Here is a 20,073-nt window from a genome sequence, read left to right as displayed (position 1 = left end):
AGGATGGGGGCTGATGGCATTTATTCTTGCAGAGGGCTTCCTTTGTTAGTATAATTGTCTTCTTTCACAGATTGAACGTATGATGTATTGTTTGAAATATGTCACAGGCTTGTGTTCCCTCTAAATTCTCCATTCTCCCAGTCAAGTGAAACAGATCTCCTTACTTGTCCAAATGTGTAATAAGTACCTAAGGCTGAATTCTTTTTTCTGTTATGCTGACACAATCCCACTGACTTCTGTGACAGTAGAGTTTTGTTCTTTATAGTGAACAACCCTTCTAGCTTGTGAAGGAAATTCAATATGTTATACTCACTTGCTTAAACCTTTATTGACTGTACTTAACTGCTCTATACTTTCCCCTCTGTTAGGGTTATATTTTGTTTCGTGCTGAGCACATTCACCTCCCATTTACTTCCATTAGTTTCTGTGGGCGCTACCCTCTTGAGTACACTTGCAAAGCAGCTAGAGAGCTGGCTTACTGGGGCAACTGGGAATTCCTCTAGTGTCAAGAGTTTTGCTAACCTGCAATAGGGGCCAAACCACCTGCTGGCAGTCTCAGCATAGAATTGAGGCAAAGGTAATGTAAAGCTACCTTTACCCCTTGTTTCTCCTGGTAATTGCCAGAATTACTGTTCTTGTAAAAAAAATTTAACACTTAACATTAATGATTTTTTGCAATAATGGGTCAGGGCTGGAGCATTTAATTAAAGAATAAGTATAAAATTTGTAAATTGTAAGACTTTTTTTTCTTAATTTGTGGGTTTGATCAAGCACATGGGTCTCTCCAAATCTAATCCTGTTGCTTGCCACATGTGCATTTTACAGATTTTCTGAGACACATCTGTTTAATTAAACTAATTTTTGCTCCTGTCAACATTATTGAAGATGCACAAAGAAGAATAAAAATAGTCTGAAAAAACTTGTTTTGACTGTCAAAATGAATAAATTTGTTGCAAGGTCCTGTCACTGCTATGGTTTCAACTGTGCATCTAGAACTCTGTTCAAAAACTGCTGACTTTTCTAGACAACTGATTTCCAACACTTCCAGCTAATGAGATAGTAGCATAATTTATCTCTCCAATGTGAAGAAGTATTTATGTTATGCTAGCCATAATAACATTATCAATTCCCTTCTCCTCCAAGGCCTGCATCCTAGGTTGGCCTGTAGTAGGGTTTGTAACAATAGTGGGTGTGATGTGAACATAAAGCATTTTACAACACTGTTAGACTGTAATTGAGTTTTGAAACTGGCGTCAAACACGAATACAACCTTAATGTAGATAAGATCTTAGTCACTGATACAGTTTTAAAAAGCTGTTTTTCCAGAGGTTCTAACCATAATTATGTTTTAAAATAAAACCCATTCCCCCCATCCAAGATTTCAGGATGAAAACAACTAGTGCTGATAGTCACAGAATTATATGACACACTTAAACTTTTGTATGTGAATTAAATAGTAAATTTTGTGCTGGGACCAGTCATTAAGAAACTGCTTTTTCTTCCACTTGGGAAAGTGACTCCACTCTTTTCCACACACACAAAAATACAGAGGATGTCCCTATCCTTTGGTGAGACATATCCAATTAATACAAATCAAGGCCAAATCACTTCTGGTGTGAATAAAATATGATTTGCCAAATTTAAATTCAGTTGTGAAGGGACAGAATGCAAAATATACATATGTCTTTGTGGCCTTGTCTAGACTGCCAAGTTTTGTTGCCAAAACTGCCCTTTGTCGACCAAAACAGTGAGTGCATACACACTGCAAGGTGACTTTTGTTGGGAAAAATGCCTGGCTTTGGCGACAAAATTCATCCACCCTCACGAGAGATTTATGTCTTTTTCCTCTACATTTTTGTTGATGAGTGCCAGTGTAGACACCAGGCTTGATTCCATTGCTTTAATTAGCCTCCAGGAGGTGTCCCACAATGCCGATCCTGACCGCTGTGGTCAGCAGTTTGAACTCCACTGCCCTGCAGCCAGGAAAACAACCATCCTCCCCTCCCTCTTAGAAGCCCCGAGAATTTTTTAAATTCCATTTCCTGCTGGCTCGGCATGGAGAAGGCTCATCACATCTTCCCAGGTGACCTTCGCGGGTTATCGCACCAAACACTCTCCTGCTTGGACCACTGCAGAGCCGTTGGATCTGCTCAGTATATGAGGAGAGGAGGCTGTGCAGTCCCAGCTGCGCTTGAGCTGTAGGAATTGGGATACCTACAGGCAGATTTCTCGAGGCTTGTGCGACAAGGGCTATGATCGGGACATGCTGCAGTGCAGAGCGAAGATAAAGGAGCTGAGGCAGGTGTACCATAAGGTGAGGGAGGCAAACCGTCGCTCTGGTGCTGCAACTAAGACCTGCCGTTTCTATAAGGAGCTGGACGCTATCCTCAGTGGTGACCCCACCTCCATCGCCAAGAGCCACATGGATACTTTGGAGGGCATGGAGGCAGCGGAAAGAGGACCTAACCGGGAGGATGAAGTTACTGATGAAGAGGTGGAGTTAGATGAGGATGTGCAGCTCCTGTTGGGGTCACCCAGTGGGGCAGGCAGCCAGGACCTGGTCTCCTCTCCAGTGGTGTCTAGCCAGTCTCAGCAGTCGCTCTCTGGGGAGCAAGAAGCAGGAGAGGAGATGCCGGGTAAGTGGTTGTAGCTTGTGTAGTCCGGAGGTGGGTTCAGGGCATAGAAATGTGGGAGGCTGGTTGTGTTTCTGTGAGCTGGACATTTCCCTCTGTAGCTAATCGGTACAGTGAAACTGGGTGTTGATGCACGCTGAGATCGCATGGGAATCCTCCAGAGAGATATCCAGGAAAATTACCTGGAGGTACTCGGTAATCCTCTGCCAAAGGTTCCATGGCAGAGCTGCTTTGTTCCTTCCCCCACTGTAGGAAACTTTCTCACACCTTTCGGCAACCACTTTTGCAGGGACCAAAGTGGCAGACAGGCGAGTAGCATAGGGAGCAGGACAAAAGCCACAAGCATGGAGTAGATGTACCCTCGTTTCCCTGCTTACCCTTGGCAGTGAGATGTCTGCTAGAATGATCCCCGCCTGTGAAAAGTGTGGGAGAATTTTAGAATTTGTTCCCTAGAATGCTGCATCATGAACCTTGCAAAGAGCGTGTGCTCTTCCCCCGCTCTGGAGCGCCCCTCTCCTCCCCCCCCCAGCCAACACTCACCATGCTTTCGCTGTTCGCAGAGATGTGTACCTGGCTGGGTCAGTGAAAAAGTGATGGCAATGTTGCAAAAAGTGTATTTAACCGAAATGTTTCAATGCTGTGCGTGAATTTAACAATCCTGCTTCTGTGCATTGTCCCCTGTGCTTCGCCAGATGTGGCCTTCAGGAACACCCCATGCACCCTGTCTGAGCATCTCCACCAGGTAAGAAAGCATCCAGACGCAGCAAAGAAGACATGTTCTGGGAGGTCCTGCAGTGCTCCAATGCAGAAAAGAGGGAACACAAGGAGTACTGGGAAGCCGAATGGCATGACAGAAAAGAGACTCACGCATTTGTTAAGAACGGAACTGAGTGGATGATTAAAGTAATGGAGGAGAAAACGCATATGCTGAAGTCCTTAATAATGCTGCAGACTGAGAAGACAAGTGCTCCACCTCCACTGCAGAGTATTCAGAACTATTTTCCATGCACTCCGCCTGCACATTCCTTTCCACTCTCTGGGACTTCTCGGTTTCCCCTTCACTCCACCCCCTCAGAGAACTTTCACAATGATAGCTGGACCTACACACAGTTGTGAAAAGTCTGTCGTTCTCTGGTTCCTCCTTTCCCACCAAGCATCTGTGTGTTTGTGTGTGCTGTTTCTTGTGCAATAAAAGCAAAGTTTTATAATGGTAAATCATCTTTATTTATTTCCTACAAATTGAGATAGCAGGCTCTACCAATACATGAACTGGCAATTTAATCACTTCCTTACTGGAATATAAGGCCCCCAAATGTCACCATTGCCCCTAGAAAACTACATGTAATGTAACATTGAAGCACCTCTGACAGAGATATGTTACTGGTGATCATTGTCAAAGTGCTGCCTTAAAACATCCCTGATTCGAATAGCCCCCTTCTGGGCTCCTCTGACAGCCCTGGTATCTGGCTGCTCAAAATCAGTGGCCAAGCAGTCTGCCTCAACACTCTACCCCTGAGCAAACCTTCCCACCCTTAGCTTCACAAAGATTATGCAACATACAGCACGCGGCTATGACCATGGGAATATTATCCTCAGTGAGGTCTAACCTGCCATAAAGGCATCACCAGCGTGCCTTTAATCTGCCAAAGGCATATTCAACTGTCATCCGGCACCTACTGAGCCTGTTGTTGAACCGCTCCTTACTGCTGTCCAAGTGTCCCATGTAAGGTTTCATGAACCATGGCTGTAAGGGGTATGTAGGATCCCCCAGGATCATTATGGGCATTTCAACATCCCCCACTGTAATCTTCTGGTTTGGAAAGAAAGTCCCCGCTTGAAGCTTTCTGTACAGGCCGGTGTTCCTGAAGATGCATGTGTTATGCACCTTTCCAGACCACCCCGCAATGATGTCAGTGAAACGCCCATGGTGATCCACAAGCGCCTGCAACACCATGGAGAAATACTCCTTCCTATTGATGTACTCTGTCTCAAGGTGGTCTGGTGCCAAAATGGGAATATGTGTGGCCATCTATCACCCCTCCACCGTTAGGGAAACCCATTTCTGCAAAGCCATCCACTATTTCATGCACATTTCCCAGAGTCACGGTCCAGGACGTGATTTATTGCCCTTAACGCAGCTTCAACGTCGACTTCCCCACTCCAAACTGATTCGTGACCTACGGTAGCAGTCTGAACTCGCCAGCTTCCACATAGCGATTGCCACACGCTTCTCTACCGAGAGAGTAGCTCTCATTCTAGTGTCCTTGCTCCGCAGATCTGGGGTGAGCTCTGCATGCAGTTCCAGGAAGGTGGCTTTCCGTATCCGAAAGTTCTGTAGCCACTGCTCCTCATCCCACATCTGCATGATGATACGATCCCACCATTCAGTTCTTGCTTCCTGAGCCCAAAAGCGACGATCTACCCTATGCACCTGCTCTGTGAATGCCAAAAGCAATCTAAAGTTGCTCCTATCCATATCACGCAGAATGTTGGGCGCCTGCGAGTCTTCCTCAGTTAGGATCTTCACGATTAATGGCACTGCCATCTGCAAAGTCTTCATGACAGTTAACAGAGCATAGGTGAGCAGGGCAGGATCCAGCCCTTCTCACAAAGATGCCAGGCTGCACAGCAAAGAAGGGCCATTGCAAAAATGCCGCAAAAAAAGCCAGAAGATCCTTGAGTGCTGGGACAGAAAGCAATGCATCATGGGACATTTAGCCCTGTCCCAAAATACGCTGTGATCCACCGTGATTTGCTGGTTATGATTATAAAAATAAATATATGGAGATATACCTATATCTCATACAACTGGAAGGGACCCTGAGAGGTCATCAAGTCCAGCCCCCTGCCTTCCCTAGCAGGACCAAGTACTGATTTTTGCCCCAGATCCCTAGGTGGCCCCCTCAAGGATTGAGCTCACAACCCTGGGTTTAGCAGGCCAATGCTCAAACCACTGAGCTATCCCTCCCCATGCCATTTATATGCATGTATCATTTTTTATTTGAAGTTATAAGTATTGGCTCTATACCTGGATTTCAAATGTTTGCTCCTGGGGTAACACCCACAAGGTAGTTAGCCAGCACATCTTGGAGGTACTATTCAAATTGAGTGGCCCATCAAAAGAACATTTAAGTGATAATGAACCATGGGAGATGCCTATTACACTTAATGGAATTTCCTGCAATGACTAAGCGAAATGCATGGACATGTGACTTGTCCATGTGACTCCAACCACCATCTTGTTACTGTACTTTTCCACGGTAAGAATGATGGGATACTCTCCACATGGCAGAAGATATCAAAGGCTCTGGAAACACTTCTGTTTTGCCTCTTTTCTGCTCCAGCCTCTGGACTATGAACTTACATTAATGGAAGCATTCTAACCAAGGAAATGAGGACCTTCCAATGAGTTGGAAGCAGCCAGAGACTTGACTTAAGCCATCACTTTATTCCATCACTGCTACGAGCCTGAACCAAGAACTTTGCAATTATTGTATGCATTTGATTCCTTTAACTAATTTTAACTCTCACCTTTCTTTCTTTCTTTCTTTTTATGAATAGACCTTTAGATTTTAGATACTAAAGGATTGGCATCAGCGTGATTTTTGGGTAAGATCTGGGTTATATATTGATCTGGGTGTGTGGCTGGTCCTTTGGGATCAGGAGACTCTTTTATTTGATGAGACTGGTTGTAAAGAACCACTTACCTTTAAATCCAGTGTTTTTAGTGGTGATATAAGAACTGGAATGTCTAAGGAAACTGCTTTTATGACTTCTTGTTAGCCAGTGTGGTGAAACAGAAGTTTACTTTTGTTGCTGGTTTGGTATATCCTATGGGGGATTAGCCACCAGTCTTGGGGTGTGTCTACCCTATTTCTCATCAGTTTTTCCTGAATTTGGCATCCTAAGTTGTGGCCCCCAAAGGCACGGTTACAGGTGTCGTGCTGGACTGTGGGATAGGTACCCACAGTGCATTGCTCACATTGTTGATGTTGGTGCCCCCACTGTGGACGCGATCTGCCGACAGAGGGAGCAAGTGTGAACAGGAAATTGCGATTTTTATTATGTCGACTTTTGGGTGTCGACATCACTTTTGTCGACACAAATTGGTAGCGTAGACATGGCCTATGTGTGGTTTAGATTTCTGCAGCAGCTGGAAGGAGGAGAAGAGTGAACACTGGCAGAAAAGGGTAAGTTGGAGGGGTTAAAGTCCTTTCCCAAACTGTTACCTCCTGGTTGAGGCAAAGCAATGATGCTGGGTTTTTTAGCCATCTAGGCTGTGAGTTTTGTTTTTTGATGGTTTGCTAATAGAAATAATGAGTACAGTAATAAAGCTGGTTTATTATGCACATTTTACAAAAAAATATTCCACCTGTGTGTAAGAGAAGTGCATACGAGGACAAGTTTATTCAAGTAATGGTATTGCTGGATAGAGGGGTAATTACGTATATACTCAATCATAAGCCGGTTCATTTATAAGCCGACTCCCCCCCGATGGATAAGTAAAAATGGAAAATTTTTATAACCCGTTCATAAGCCGACCCTATAATTCAGGGGTCAGCAAACATTGGCTCCCAGGCCATCAGGATAAGCCGCTGGTGGGCCGAGATGGTTTGTTTATCTCGAGTGTCCGCAGCATGCCTTTCCTAGCAGAGTATACTTAGTGTAACTGCAAGTCTATAATAGGTTTAAATTATCTGCAGTAGTAGGGAGTTTGAACAGTGTATAGTAAAGGGTTGTAAAATTTACAATTTCTAAGCTACCAGAGTGCAAACATACACCTGAAACTTGTTTTTCAGATCTTACAATGTATACAATTCAAGAGATTATTGTGGACAGATTTCTTATTTTCTTTTAAAACAAACTAATTCCAAACAAGAAACATTGTATACCAGATTTCACTCTGGAGTAGATTTTATTGTTGAGATTTAAGTTCCTGAAAGTTGGAGTTTGTAATGGAAAAACTGACTCAGTCCTGACTGTGGTGGCTGTAAGAGGCTTTGATATAGCAGAGTGTAAAGCAGGCATTTGAAATCATGGCAGATCTGAAGGTGCTGATTTAATCAAATTCAGATTTAGACCTGTACAACAGCAGCAGTGTGTAAAAGAAAAAGCGGTGCTGTTTCTGGGCAGTAACACTAGGAACTTTATTGGCTTAATAGTGAGTTTATCTATTCTTAAAAGGGCACATTTTAAACTTTTTATTGCAAATCATTTCACTGTATATTTATTTTTAAGGTCTTGGATAGGAAGATCTAACACACAAATTAATATAAAACGTTAAGCCAAGTAAGGAATATAGGGCTGTAAGGCTAGCCAAACCCAGATGTATATATTTTAACAAAAAAGGTATTTTCTAGACATTTATTAGTTATATTAATATGCATGCTATAATAGCCGAAAAGCTGCAATTTATCCATTAAGTTGGTACTCAAGATTTTTGATAAGACACTGTTTAAGGGGTGAACTTGAAAAATCATATACAATTGTATTCAAGTGATGAGAGACAGATTTTAAATAAACACAGGAATAATCCATTTGTGTGTTCTGTTATTGGCTTTTAGCAAACTATTTTCCTCATCTCAGAGTTCTTTGTAAACTGCAATAACCTCAAAGCATTATTCAGTATCAACATTTTTAGAATAAGATTAAAATACTACATTACATAATAATTCTTTTAAAATTAATGGACTTTGCAAATCTACTATTATACAATTACTATTATAAGGTTTATTGAAGATTCTTTGGGTTGTTTGCCAATGTTCCTAAGTTTCATACCAGCTAGAGTAATATGAATTGTTATGATAAATAATATAATTTATAACTGATAATTCAAAACATTTTGCTTTTTAAAAGCTAAACTAACATTAGAGATCAGCCTTCTAAAGATGTAAAACCAGTTAAAAATAGCTAGAGTAGAAAAGGGCTTGTAATGTAAATAGTAAAGTTGAATAAGCGCTCTGTCTTTTCTCTTCTGTGATTCATAAACTCCCTTATATAAAAGGCACTCTGAATTGAGGGAAGGGTGTTAGCTTGAATTCAGTCTTATTGATTTAGTTATTTAATGGTTGAATTCAACAAGACAGTGATAATTGTTAATGCACAAAGAGAAAAAGACATTAATATCAAGTATACCATGTATAGAAGCATTGTGTGGGTGAGATTTGCTATGGCAGCAAAAGGATCAAGAACTTGCAAAGCTCTTGGAAGTTACATAGTATTACTGGCTATGTCTACACTACAGACCTTACCGCGGCACAGAAGCTGCACCACGGTAAGGTCTCCTGCGCTCTTTGCCAATTGGAGAGAGCTCTCCCGTTGGCATAATTAAACCACCCCCAACGACTGGCAGTAGCTATGTTGGAGGAAGAGCGCCTCCCGTCGACATAGCGCTGTCCACAACAGGCACTTGTGTCTGTCAGGGAAGTGTTTTTTCACACCCCTGACCGAAAAAAGTTTTACTGACAAAAGTGCTAGTGTAGACATAGCCTAACAAGAGTAATAGAAGCTGTGACTAAATACACGTGTCCATAGCTAATATGAGTCCAAATGCAATTATCTTGTGGACTGAATAGTAGAGAATTTGAATTGGCAGGCTGAAATAGCCATACAAGAGCAGAATAACAAGTCTAATATTTTTTTTCCTGAAAGCTTGCATTTATGATGTAAAGGGGAAAATTGCTAATCTTGGCAAAATTGAATTACACTGGCCTACAATTTTTGAGAAGTCGTCTGCTTCAGAGATAAAATGTGCTATTTATTATGTATTTTGATGTGCTGAATTCAAATATGACAATTAAAACAACTGATTGGCTACTGTTTCTAAGATATTTAAGTTTTTACATTTTATGTCTATGTATATTGTGTAGATAGTAGAGTTTTAATCATAAATTGTAAACCTAGGTCTTTTCATGTGTTTATGGTTGCTTTACATGATAATATTTCACCTGTCCTGTTTATGTAACTCTTTAAAAATCAGCAAAAGGGTTATATAAATAAAATTTATTATGAAACAAAAGGCAAAAAAATATTATGTACATAGTTTAGTCCTATTCAGTGTCTACTCGGCGCTTCTTGACTTGTCTCTTGTATTCATTAAATGGAGCATCTCTTGTCACTGTCCAGCAATAGTCTGCAAGCATTGATGGGCTCCATTTGCCCTGATAGCGTTTCTCCATTGTTGCAATGTCCCGGTGAAATCACTCGCCGTGCTCGTCGCTCACTGCTCCGCAGTTCGGTGGAAAAAAATCTAGATGAGAGTGCAAAAAATGTATCTTTAGTGACATGTTGCAACCAAGGCTTTTGTATGCCTTGAGGAGGTTTTCCACCAACAACCTGAAGTTGTCTGCCTTGTTGTTTCCGAGAAAATTTATTGCCACTAACTGGAAGGCTTTCCATGCCGTCTTTTCCTTGCCACGCAGTGCATGGTCAAATGCATCATCTCGAAGAAGTTCACGTATCTGAGGACCAACAAAGACACCTTCCTTTATCTTAGCTTCACTTAACCTTGGAAATTTTCCACGGAGGTACTTGAAAGCTGCTTGTGTTTTGTCAATGGCCTTGACAAAGTTCTTCATCAGACCCAGCTTGATGTGTAAGGGTGATAACAAAATCTTCCTTGATTCAACAAGTGGTGGATGCTGAACACTTTTCCTCCCAGGCTCCAATGACTGTTGGAGTGGCCAATCTTTCTTGATGTAGTGGGAATCTCTTGCACGACTATCCCATTCTCAGAGAAAACAGCAGTACTTTGTGTATCCAGTCTGCAGACCAAGCAAGAGAGCAACAACCTTCAAATTGCCACAAAGCTGCCACTGATGTTGGTCATAGTTTATGCACCTCAAAAGTTGTTTCATGTTGTCATAGGTTTTCTTCATATGGACTGCATGACCAACTGGAATTGATGGCAAAACATTGCCATTATGCAGTAAAACAGCTTTAAGACTCATCTTCGATGAATCAATGAACAGTCTCCACTCATCTGGATCGTGAACGATGTTGAGGGCTGCCATCACACCATCGATGTTGTTGCAGGCTACAAGATCACCTTCCATGAAGAAGAATGGGACAAGATCTTTTTGACCGTCACGGAACATGGGAACCCTAACATCACCTGCCAGGAGATTCCACTGCTGTAGTCTGGAGCCCAACAGCTCTACCTTACTCTTGGGTAGTTCCAAATCCCTGACAAGGTCATTCAGTTCACCTTGTGTTATGAGGTGTGGTTCAGAGGAGGAGGATGGGAGAAAATGTGGGTCCTGTGACATTGATGGTTCAGGACCAGAAGTTTCATCCTCTTCCTCGTCTGACTCAAGTGAGAATGATTCTGGTGCATCAGGAACCGGCAGTCCTTCTCCGTGGGGTACTGGGCGTATAGCTGATGGAATGTTTGGATAATGCACAGTCCACTTTTTCTTCTTTGACACACCTTTCCCAACTGGAGGCACCATGCAGAAGTAACAATTGCTGGTATGATCTGTTGGCTCTCTCCAAATCATTGGCACTGCAAAAGGCATAGATTTCCTTTTCCTGTTCAATCACTGGCGAAGATTTGTTGCACAAGTGTTGCAGCTTATGTTTGGGGCCCACCTCTTGTCCTGATCTCCAATTTTGCAGCCAAAATAAAGGTGATAGGCTTTCTTAACCATAGTGGTTATACTGCTCTTTTGTGATGCAAAAGTCACTTCACCACAAACATAGCAGAAGTTATCTGCACTGTTCACACAAGTACGAGGCATCTCTGCTCACTTTGGCTAAACAGAAATGTGTCCCTTTGCAAAATCAAACACTGACAAATAAGAGAGCACGACACTGTATGATTTCTAGAGCTGATCTAGGGCAATTTGTTCAGCAGAGTGATGTAAGCTTCGTTATGATTGCATCATCCATGACTTCTAGGAATAACATGACGCAATTCATATCATGTATGACGCAATAGCAGCTTCAGATTGCATCACTCATTGTTTTGCCTAAAAAGCAAGTACTGTCCAAACCCAGTCATAGATTTATTCATAGATCCAGTCAAAGATGTATTTTAGTCATTTCTGGTTTAAATTGAGATCCCTTCCCTTTATAACTCACTTATCCTCCGCCATTCCCAAGTCAAGGGTCGTATATACTGACCCAATAGCATATCTTGAAAACTAGAGCCAATCAACAATTTTAAGCATCATTTTCGTTCTCAGTGACCCAGAATTAGTAAAGTTTGACTACATTTATTTCAGAAGCATTTTGGCTGTAGGGCAGTGTTATTAGAGTAACAGTCATGCCTATGGTTTAAAGATACTTACATTTGACTCTTCCCAACTATAATAAAACATTCTACTGTTTTTGACTATCTAATCTCAAATTTTATTTTGGGATAGCTAAGAAAATCCACTATATTAAACCTGCCAGGGAAAATGTTTGAAAGAAATGTGAAGTCCTCTAGAACTGTTGCTCATCCTCTGTTTAACATGAAGTAATATACAGACTTTTTTGCAAGTCTGACATACAAGTAGGAAGATCTGATCTACAAGGAACATAAAATTCTCTCTTCAAATTCAGTTGGCGGAGGGAAGGAAAAAAGGCAGGTTGGTAAAACTTACACATGGACTAAGCCCTTGTACATCTTATGCAGAGTTTTGCTAAGTGGAAAAGTGCCTGTGTGACTGTTATTGTCAAAATATGGAGCTATCAGACTGGCTCCCAAAACAGTATTGTTTGTCAGAGGTGGCCAAGGTTTATCCGATTAAGTGGAAAACGAGAAGGAGCCTTTGCACTGGAAGATAATTGGAACTGGATGATGCTTAACCAAATATTAGTCCTGTCTTTCCTAGAAAATCCTTCTTTGTATTGAGCCTAAGCATGCACTGTAGAAGTCAGTGGGAGTTTTGTTACTGATGTTAGTGGAGTATCTATAGGTCCAGTATCTATAGTAAACTTTTTTTTTATCAACTTTTCATAATTCTCTTGGCATGAAGTGGTGTGCAAATGAATAACTATGTACAGGGCCACTTTGAACTTATTTGCTTGCAGTGTACTTTAATTTTGGGGTCTGTATGATCTGCAAAGAGAACATTATACAAGTTAAGTTTAGAGACCAGTACTTTTAAGTTTTTTCCTTAACCTAGTGCACAGTAATTGTAGAAGTAAATGATTTGTAATTAATTCCAAAGCAATTAGTGACAATATTTGTATATGACAAGAAGTGACAAAGACAAATTTAATACAATTCATCAAATGACATCTCTGTATTTAAGGTAAATATTATTATTTGAAACAAAAATAACACCTGTTTTTCTTTTTTTCATTGCAGTTGATAGGAGCACTTGTTCTTGCTATTGGAATTTATGCAGAAGTTGAAAGACAGAAGTATAAAACCCTTGAAAGTGCCTTTCTAGCCCCAGCAATTATTTTAATACTCTTGGGCATTGTAATGTTTCTTGTATCGTTTGTGGGTGTATTGGCTTCTTTAAGAGACAATATATGCCTTCTTCAAGCAGTAAGTACTCTCGTTTTTTACTGTCTTTTATAGTTTTTGTATTTTTAGATATTACTTGAACTCAGCCTCCCTAACCATTGCTTCATTTATCTTTTATAACATTGTATAAAAAACACAATATTTTTTCCTCTCCTTCAATTAAATAATAGAGAGAAACTATGTAAAGGAAGGCTGGTACACACAACTTTAGAAGCAGTACAATCAAGTCACTTTTTTTACTTTAATTAAACATTTTAAATCCTTTATAACAATCTGTTCTTACGAATATTTCATTGCACAGGTATCTTTGTAATGAATCATCTGGATTATTATTTAATATGTACAAGTGGGATTTTCACAAGTGCTCAGCATTGGCCCAGCTCTGCTCCCACTGAAATCATTATTGACTTCTGTGGGAGCAGAGTTCAGCCAATGCTGAGCACTTTTGAAAATCTCATCGTGTGTGTGCCCAGCGCCATGAGTGAACAAATGATGAATAAATAAAAATGTCAAAGATTGAGAGATTAGATTGTTTATTTATAAGTAGAATTAATATTATGAATACTTGTAATATTTTCTAATTAGTAGTAAGGTAATAAGATTCCCATCATCATAGTATCTGGTCTCACTTTATATACCTTGAGATTAGAAATGTACCAAACAGCATCTTCTAAAAACAAAGAGCATATTCTTTGCAGTCCTGTGTAGCAGTAAACTGAGCTTCTCTCAAGTGATCTATGTCAAATGAAAGTTGTAAATAAACAGTTTTAAGAGATTCCAAGGCTTACAGCTAGAGAAAAGCTAAATAAAGGGATATCCTATAACTCACTTTAAAAGACGGTGAATGCCTAGTGATATCTAATTCTAGAGGGTTCACCACTATGGCCTTGGCTACACTTGGCAATTCACAGCGCTGCTGTGAAGCGCGAGTGTAGTCGCGCCGCCAGCGCTGCGAGAGCTCTCTCGCAGCGCTGTAAGTACTCCACCTCTCCGAGGGGAGTAGCTTGCAGCGATGCGAACGAGCGTGCAGCGCTGCAGGCGCTGATTACACTGGTGCTTTACAGCGCTGCACTCGTTGCGCTGGGGGGAGGGGCGTTTTCACACCCCTGAGCGCAGCAAGTTGCAGCGCTGTACAGCGCCAGTGTAGCCAAGGCCTATGAATGCCCTACCTCAAACTTGTGTGAGCTTCACCCTTGAAAAAGATAGCTGAAGCAATCTTTCTATGTGTTGTTGATATAACCGCACCTAGGAGGAGAATCAGTTTTTGATGAGATAACTGGGACCTAGAGAAATAAGGGCTTTATAGGTAATAACCCCAATCATGAATAGGCAGTCAAAGTGGATTGCACTGACTGACGCTTACAAATAGCCGTTTAAGTTAGCCCCAGGTACACTGTGTGCCATTTGTGTAACCTAATGATAACAAAGGCATGTATTGCGGTGAGGACTGCATTTGAGAGGAAATGGCACAATCTCGTGGCCAGCTGAAAATGAAAGAAAAAATATCTGGCCACTGCTACTATTTGAGAACAGAGAAGAGTAGAACCTTGAAACTGTGAACTACTTCGATAGATGGATTTTGCAGCAGTTCTCAAACTGTGGGTTGGGACCTCAAAGTGGGTTGCAACTCTGTTTTAATGGGATCGCGAGGGCTGGCTTAGACTTGCTGGGGCCTGGGGCCAAACCCCAAGGCCCTTTCGAAATGTGGCCCTGCGAACATGGGTGGAGGACTCAGGAGGAGCAGGGGCAGCCATGAAGCCGGAGAGAAGCGGCGGTTTCCCCTTCAAAGTGCCGCTTCTCTCCGGCCGGCTGTGCGGCTGCCCAGTGCTCCTCCTGAGTCCTCCGGCTGCGTTCCCCATGCTCCCGCCACCCGCACCGCCCGCCTGCTCCCCTGCCCCCACAGTGCAGCTCCTCCCCCCTCCATGCATCTGAAGAAGTGAAGTTTTTTACCCACGAAAGCGTATGCCCAAATAAATCTGTTAGTCTTTAAGGTGCCACTGGACTCCTTGTTGTTTTTGTGGATACAGACTAACACGGCTACCCCCTGATACTAGACTCAGACTGAATCTAAACAAGTTGGCTCACATCCAAATCTCTGTCTACCATTCATTGAGGAAAGCAGGGGGAATGGTTCTGTGGGGTTCATTGAAAAGGAGATGTACAACTGCGTATTCAGTATATTGATGACATTGTAGCACATAGCTCCTCAAAGGCTTAGAGCTGAGATCCCTGAGGAGGAAACAGCAGTAACCTAGCACTTCTCTGCTATTTCTGTGAAAGAATGAGTGTAGCTATTTGAGGGCAATTCCATTCACCCCTGCAGAGTGCTGTGGTCACAAACTTAAGCTATAAACATAAATTACAATAAGGAAAACATATAAACACAATTTTTATTCACCTGTCAAATTTTATTTATTGAATAGTTAAATGTGATACATAATGTAGGCTAAAATGATGGGTGATTGCGATTTTAAAAAGTACACTGGAAATTGACAGATACCGTACAGATACAGATAAAACTGCAGAGAATCTGAGGGTGAATGATCATAGTCTCTAATTGTACAGCGGTATTGCTTCCCATTCTATGGCAGGAAAGTTTACCATGGATTTGAACCATGAAGGTTCATGGTGCTTCTTTCTTAGACTAATTCTGTCTCTAGCAGAGGAAAGGACTTCAATCTGTAGTAGTTCCAGGTCGTTCACATCAGTCTGAATAAGCTCAGTTTATTAATGTGGGCAGTCTGCAGTGTTTACTTCTGGGACTTGTTTACTCTTGGTATGGGTTTGTGTTCACAAGTGACAAACTGTATTTTCCTGGTCGGGGGTTGGGAGAGGAAGGAATAGGTCAGAAGCAGGAAGTACGAAAATTTCCCGTGCTCTATCCACATAGTACAGCACTAGTTTTTGCCCTCATGTTTTTGAAAAAGGGAAGTGTGGTGGTAGTTAACATCTGATCCTCTTAAAGCGCTCTCACTTTGCTATCAAATGTACTAAGTCCCAGATTTGGCTGACTTTGAATACTACTGATCTTTTCAGGAAGCACAAAAACATAATGTTCTGTGTTTGTTTTAGCAATTTGTTAATATGCTATTCCAAGAGCTATGATGCTGTTATAAAGAGAAGAAGAGGTGTTTTGGCATGGTAAATGCAATGCAAGTTTTAAAAAAGCTATATTAATTTCAATTCAGTTGAAAACAGGAAAATCAATTTTCAGTGTTGCCAAATGGAAAAAGGTACAATTAGTAATATGGGGAAAAGAATCTCTCAAACCACAGTTTATATATATATATATATATATATATATATATATATATATATATATATATATATATATATATATATATATATATATATATAAACCTTGAGTTTTCCTGTTGTCTTTCAAAAGTACATCGAGATTTTGAAAATTGTTCAGTATGTTGGAGGTTAAAAATTCCTGATTTAAAGCAGAATAATTGAAGGAATAACTGAGGAAATTTAATCCTAAACTTATTTAGGATATTTTTTTGCAATTACATTTTGCAGTTTATGTACATCCTTGGTATTTGTCTCTTGATTGAACTGGTTGGTGGAGTTGTGGCACTAATCTTCAGAAATCAGGTAAGCAAAATTAGTTTACATTTTTATTCCTTAGTAATATTATGACAATATGCAAATGTGTGGCTACACTGTTTAGAGGGTAAAAGTATTCAAATTGTCATCTGAACACTAAAAGGTGAGGGACTAAAGAAAGGTACTGGTTTTAAAGTTTTTTTCAAATTAGTAGGAAAAAAGGAATTGTCATAACTTGTGCAACTTATTTTGAGACCGAAGAATAAGGGGAAAGGTTATGTGTATGGCTCATTAGTAAGGATCTGCAATACGTGCAGAACCGGTTTGCAAAAGCTTTCTGTGCTGTGAAATGCTTTTCTTCATTTTATCTCCCATGTCCCACCCTTTGCTGCTTTCTGAAAATTTCAGCTGCCTAGGGAGACTTGGGCACTTTTGGGTGAACAATCTGTTTTGCATTTTATTTTCACCTTACTCGTGTATATTAGTACAGTAGTGCTTACATTATCTCAGTTCTGTTACTGGGTCAGAGTATCTTTCTTTCAATAACCAAACTACTTTGCTCCGACAGACTAGATCAACCAAACACTTTGCGTATTGATTAAATTTAAAAATGGACTGTTTAATCTATGTGTGTGTGTGTGTTTTTGGCAGATAGGTAATAGATTATTCTTTTCTGTTAAAGTTTTAGGACATAAATGTATATGCCAGATTAAGTAGCAGAAGCCTATACACATTTATTTTTATTTTTTCTATTTTTATATTGGCAAAATCAGTAAGAACATTCAAAAAGAACAAAGGAGCAAAAAACAAAGGGCCACCCCCCAGTGTCCTACATCTATCTCTTGTACAGAAAGTGTTCTTATGGATAGCTTTAAACACATCATTTTTAAATGATGAATCTTGCCATTTTACTTCTCACTGTTGTATTGAAACAAGCTTTCCCTTTCCCCAGCACTGCTCTTTCCACTTGATGCTACAGTGAAGTTCTGAAATTGAATTGTAATATCAAAAGATGGGTTATCTTCACTTTTAAAAGTTATATTTAACAGTGACAGTAACGTATACTTAACATTGTGCAAATTATTCTTCTAAATTCCACTTAAAGTGAGAAACTAGACATCAGAATGGAACCCAGCAAATGTGTTTACACTGTATTAGAATCAAAATGAGCAGACATTATAGAAAATAGAAGATTTAGTTCATGGTAAATAAAATATCTGAAATTCAATTTGCTGTTTTTTGAGTGTGGGGGAAGGGTTGCTATTGATTTTCATAAAGAAAAGGGTCCAAATGGTCATTCCTCTAACTCTCCCCTCACAACTTTATTTCTATTGGCTTAGTTGACTGTCTCAGCAGAGAGATTAATAACTGAAGAGTTCTGGGGGCTGTACTACCCTCTTTTAGGGTTGGTGGAGGGTTTGGTGCTAATGGTTTATGGATAAGGAAATGATTTTAAACATCCTATTGTATTCAGTGATGCACTGAATTTAAATGCTGATGTTTTGCATAAGCCACTTCCCTCTGAAAGCTGAAAAGTTACTTTGCTTTTCTTTGAGTCATACTTACTGTAAGAAATATCTTATAATGGCATCTGTTTACCATCCTTTATCTTTCATAACAGAGAAAGTATCAGTTATGTATTTATTTTTCATGCAGCTATTATGTACAGCCTGTCCCCATTATTCTAGTGTGTAAGTGATGTTTGAAATCGTTATAGCAATTTCATTTTTATGGGGCCATTGTGTATTCTATAGGGCAGTGGTCCCCAACCTTTCCTGTGGGGCGGGTGCCGGACAATTAGCTGCCGAGGACCGTGGTCACCGGACAAGCAGCCGCTGAAATGCTGCCGTGAAGCGGCAATGTCAAGAGGCATCGCCGCCGAAATGCCGCCGTGAAGCAGCGTCATCAAGGGGCGTCGCCGCCAAAATGCCGCCGAAATTCGGTGGCATTTCGGCGGTAGCGCTTCTTGACGTTGCTGCTTCTCGGCGGCATTTCGGTGGCTGCTTGTCTGGCGGCCACCTCTGGATGCTGCTGCTTGTCGGCGGCATTTTGGCGGCGACGCCTATTGACGTTACTGCTTCACGGCGGCATTTTGGCGGCGACGCCTATTGATGTTACCGCTTGTCGGCGGCATTTTGGCGGATGCTCGTCCGCCGCCACGGTCCTCCGTGGCTCATCATCTGGCACCCACCAGACGAAAAAGGTTGGGGAACACTGTTATCTAGATGGCAGCATGAAACTGCACCACACTTCATTAGCTCTAAGTTTCCCATGGGATAGCCAAAATTGAGAATTTGACTAAGCATAAGTATCATCCCTGCTGGTATCTAATTAGGCAGAATATTGGTTCAATGATCAAGAAAGAAAACTATCATGCATGTGGAAATATGAAAGTTTGGTGGTGTGTATATATGTAAGATATACATCTCTTCTAGAAAGCATCTTCTTCTCTTCTCTTCCTACTTCTATTTGCCTGTGGAAGGTTGTTTTATTATTTCCTATTGTGCAGCAGAAATGAATTCATTAGGACAGCAGCACAATGTCTCTTGCACACAATTCTCAGCCAATAAGATACACCAGTTGGATCTCCACCTTCTGAAACATTATCAAATATAACTAAGATGGAGAATCTTTATTCGCTCCCTCCCTTAGCAAATATCTGCAGTCTTTTACAGATGTCAAATGAGCCCTCTCGTTTGCCTTTCTAGTCAAAGGATGAGCAATTACAGTTAACTAGAAGAGAAATAGATGAGGGCTTCAGAAGGGAAAATGAGATTCCCAGAATGAAAGAGGTGAGATGACCATTGGACCATCCTTTGGGGACTAAGGCACGGTCTATACTACACAGGTATATTGACATAAGCTGTCTTGCGTTGATCTAATTGTGCATGTGTCTACACTTAAATTTGTCTCCCTCTGATCTAAGCACCCTGTTATGGTGATACAGTAACACCACCTCCCCAAGCAGCACTGAGTCTTGTTCGATGTACTGGGGTCAATACAGCATGTGTGTAGATGCTGTGTTACTTATGTTGACCCTAACTGTCCTCCAGCAGCTGTCCCACAATGCCCAACGCTGACTGCTCTGGTCACTGCCCAAAGGACCTGGAGACCAGAAGATCTCTCCACCCGTAAAACCCTACAAATTTTTGAAATGCCTTTTCCTGATTGTTCATCTCGGTGAGCACACATGTTGGCTCTCCATTGTTGTGTGCAAGTGCCCAGCTGTCCATGCCAGCTACACATTCCAGACATACTCTGGCCTGGAGTAGACTGGAGATATTGGACCTCCTGGCATAGGCGCCAAGTTTCTCTGGCGCCGGTGGGGGCCTGTGCCCACCCTGGGCCCAACTCCACTCTTTCCCCGCCCCTGGCCTCGCCCCCATTCCAACCCCATCCCCAAAGTCCCCGCCCTAACTCTGCCCC

The 20,073-nt window shown here is 41.3% G+C and overlaps 1 protein-coding gene across 1 annotated transcript in view; it reads left to right on the top strand.

Annotated features, from left to right (window-relative positions):
- Positions 1-20,073, top strand: part of TSPAN15 (tetraspanin 15) — a 35,915-nt gene that overhangs the window by 2,782 nt on the left and 13,060 nt on the right. The window contains exons 2-3 of the mRNA XM_065408420.1: positions 12,931-13,116; positions 16,621-16,695. Coding sequence (XP_065264492.1) covers positions 12,931-13,116; positions 16,621-16,695 — 261 coding nt within the window. The remainder of the gene's footprint in view (positions 1-12,930; positions 13,117-16,620; positions 16,696-20,073) is intronic.

This window comes from Emys orbicularis, chromosome 7 (assembly GCF_028017835.1).
Source record: "Emys orbicularis isolate rEmyOrb1 chromosome 7, rEmyOrb1.hap1, whole genome shotgun sequence".
Classification (NCBI taxonomy): Eukaryota; Metazoa; Chordata; order Testudines; family Emydidae; genus Emys; species Emys orbicularis.
Note: the sequence above shows the minus strand (reverse complement) of the source record. Positions and strands in the feature narration are given on the sequence as shown.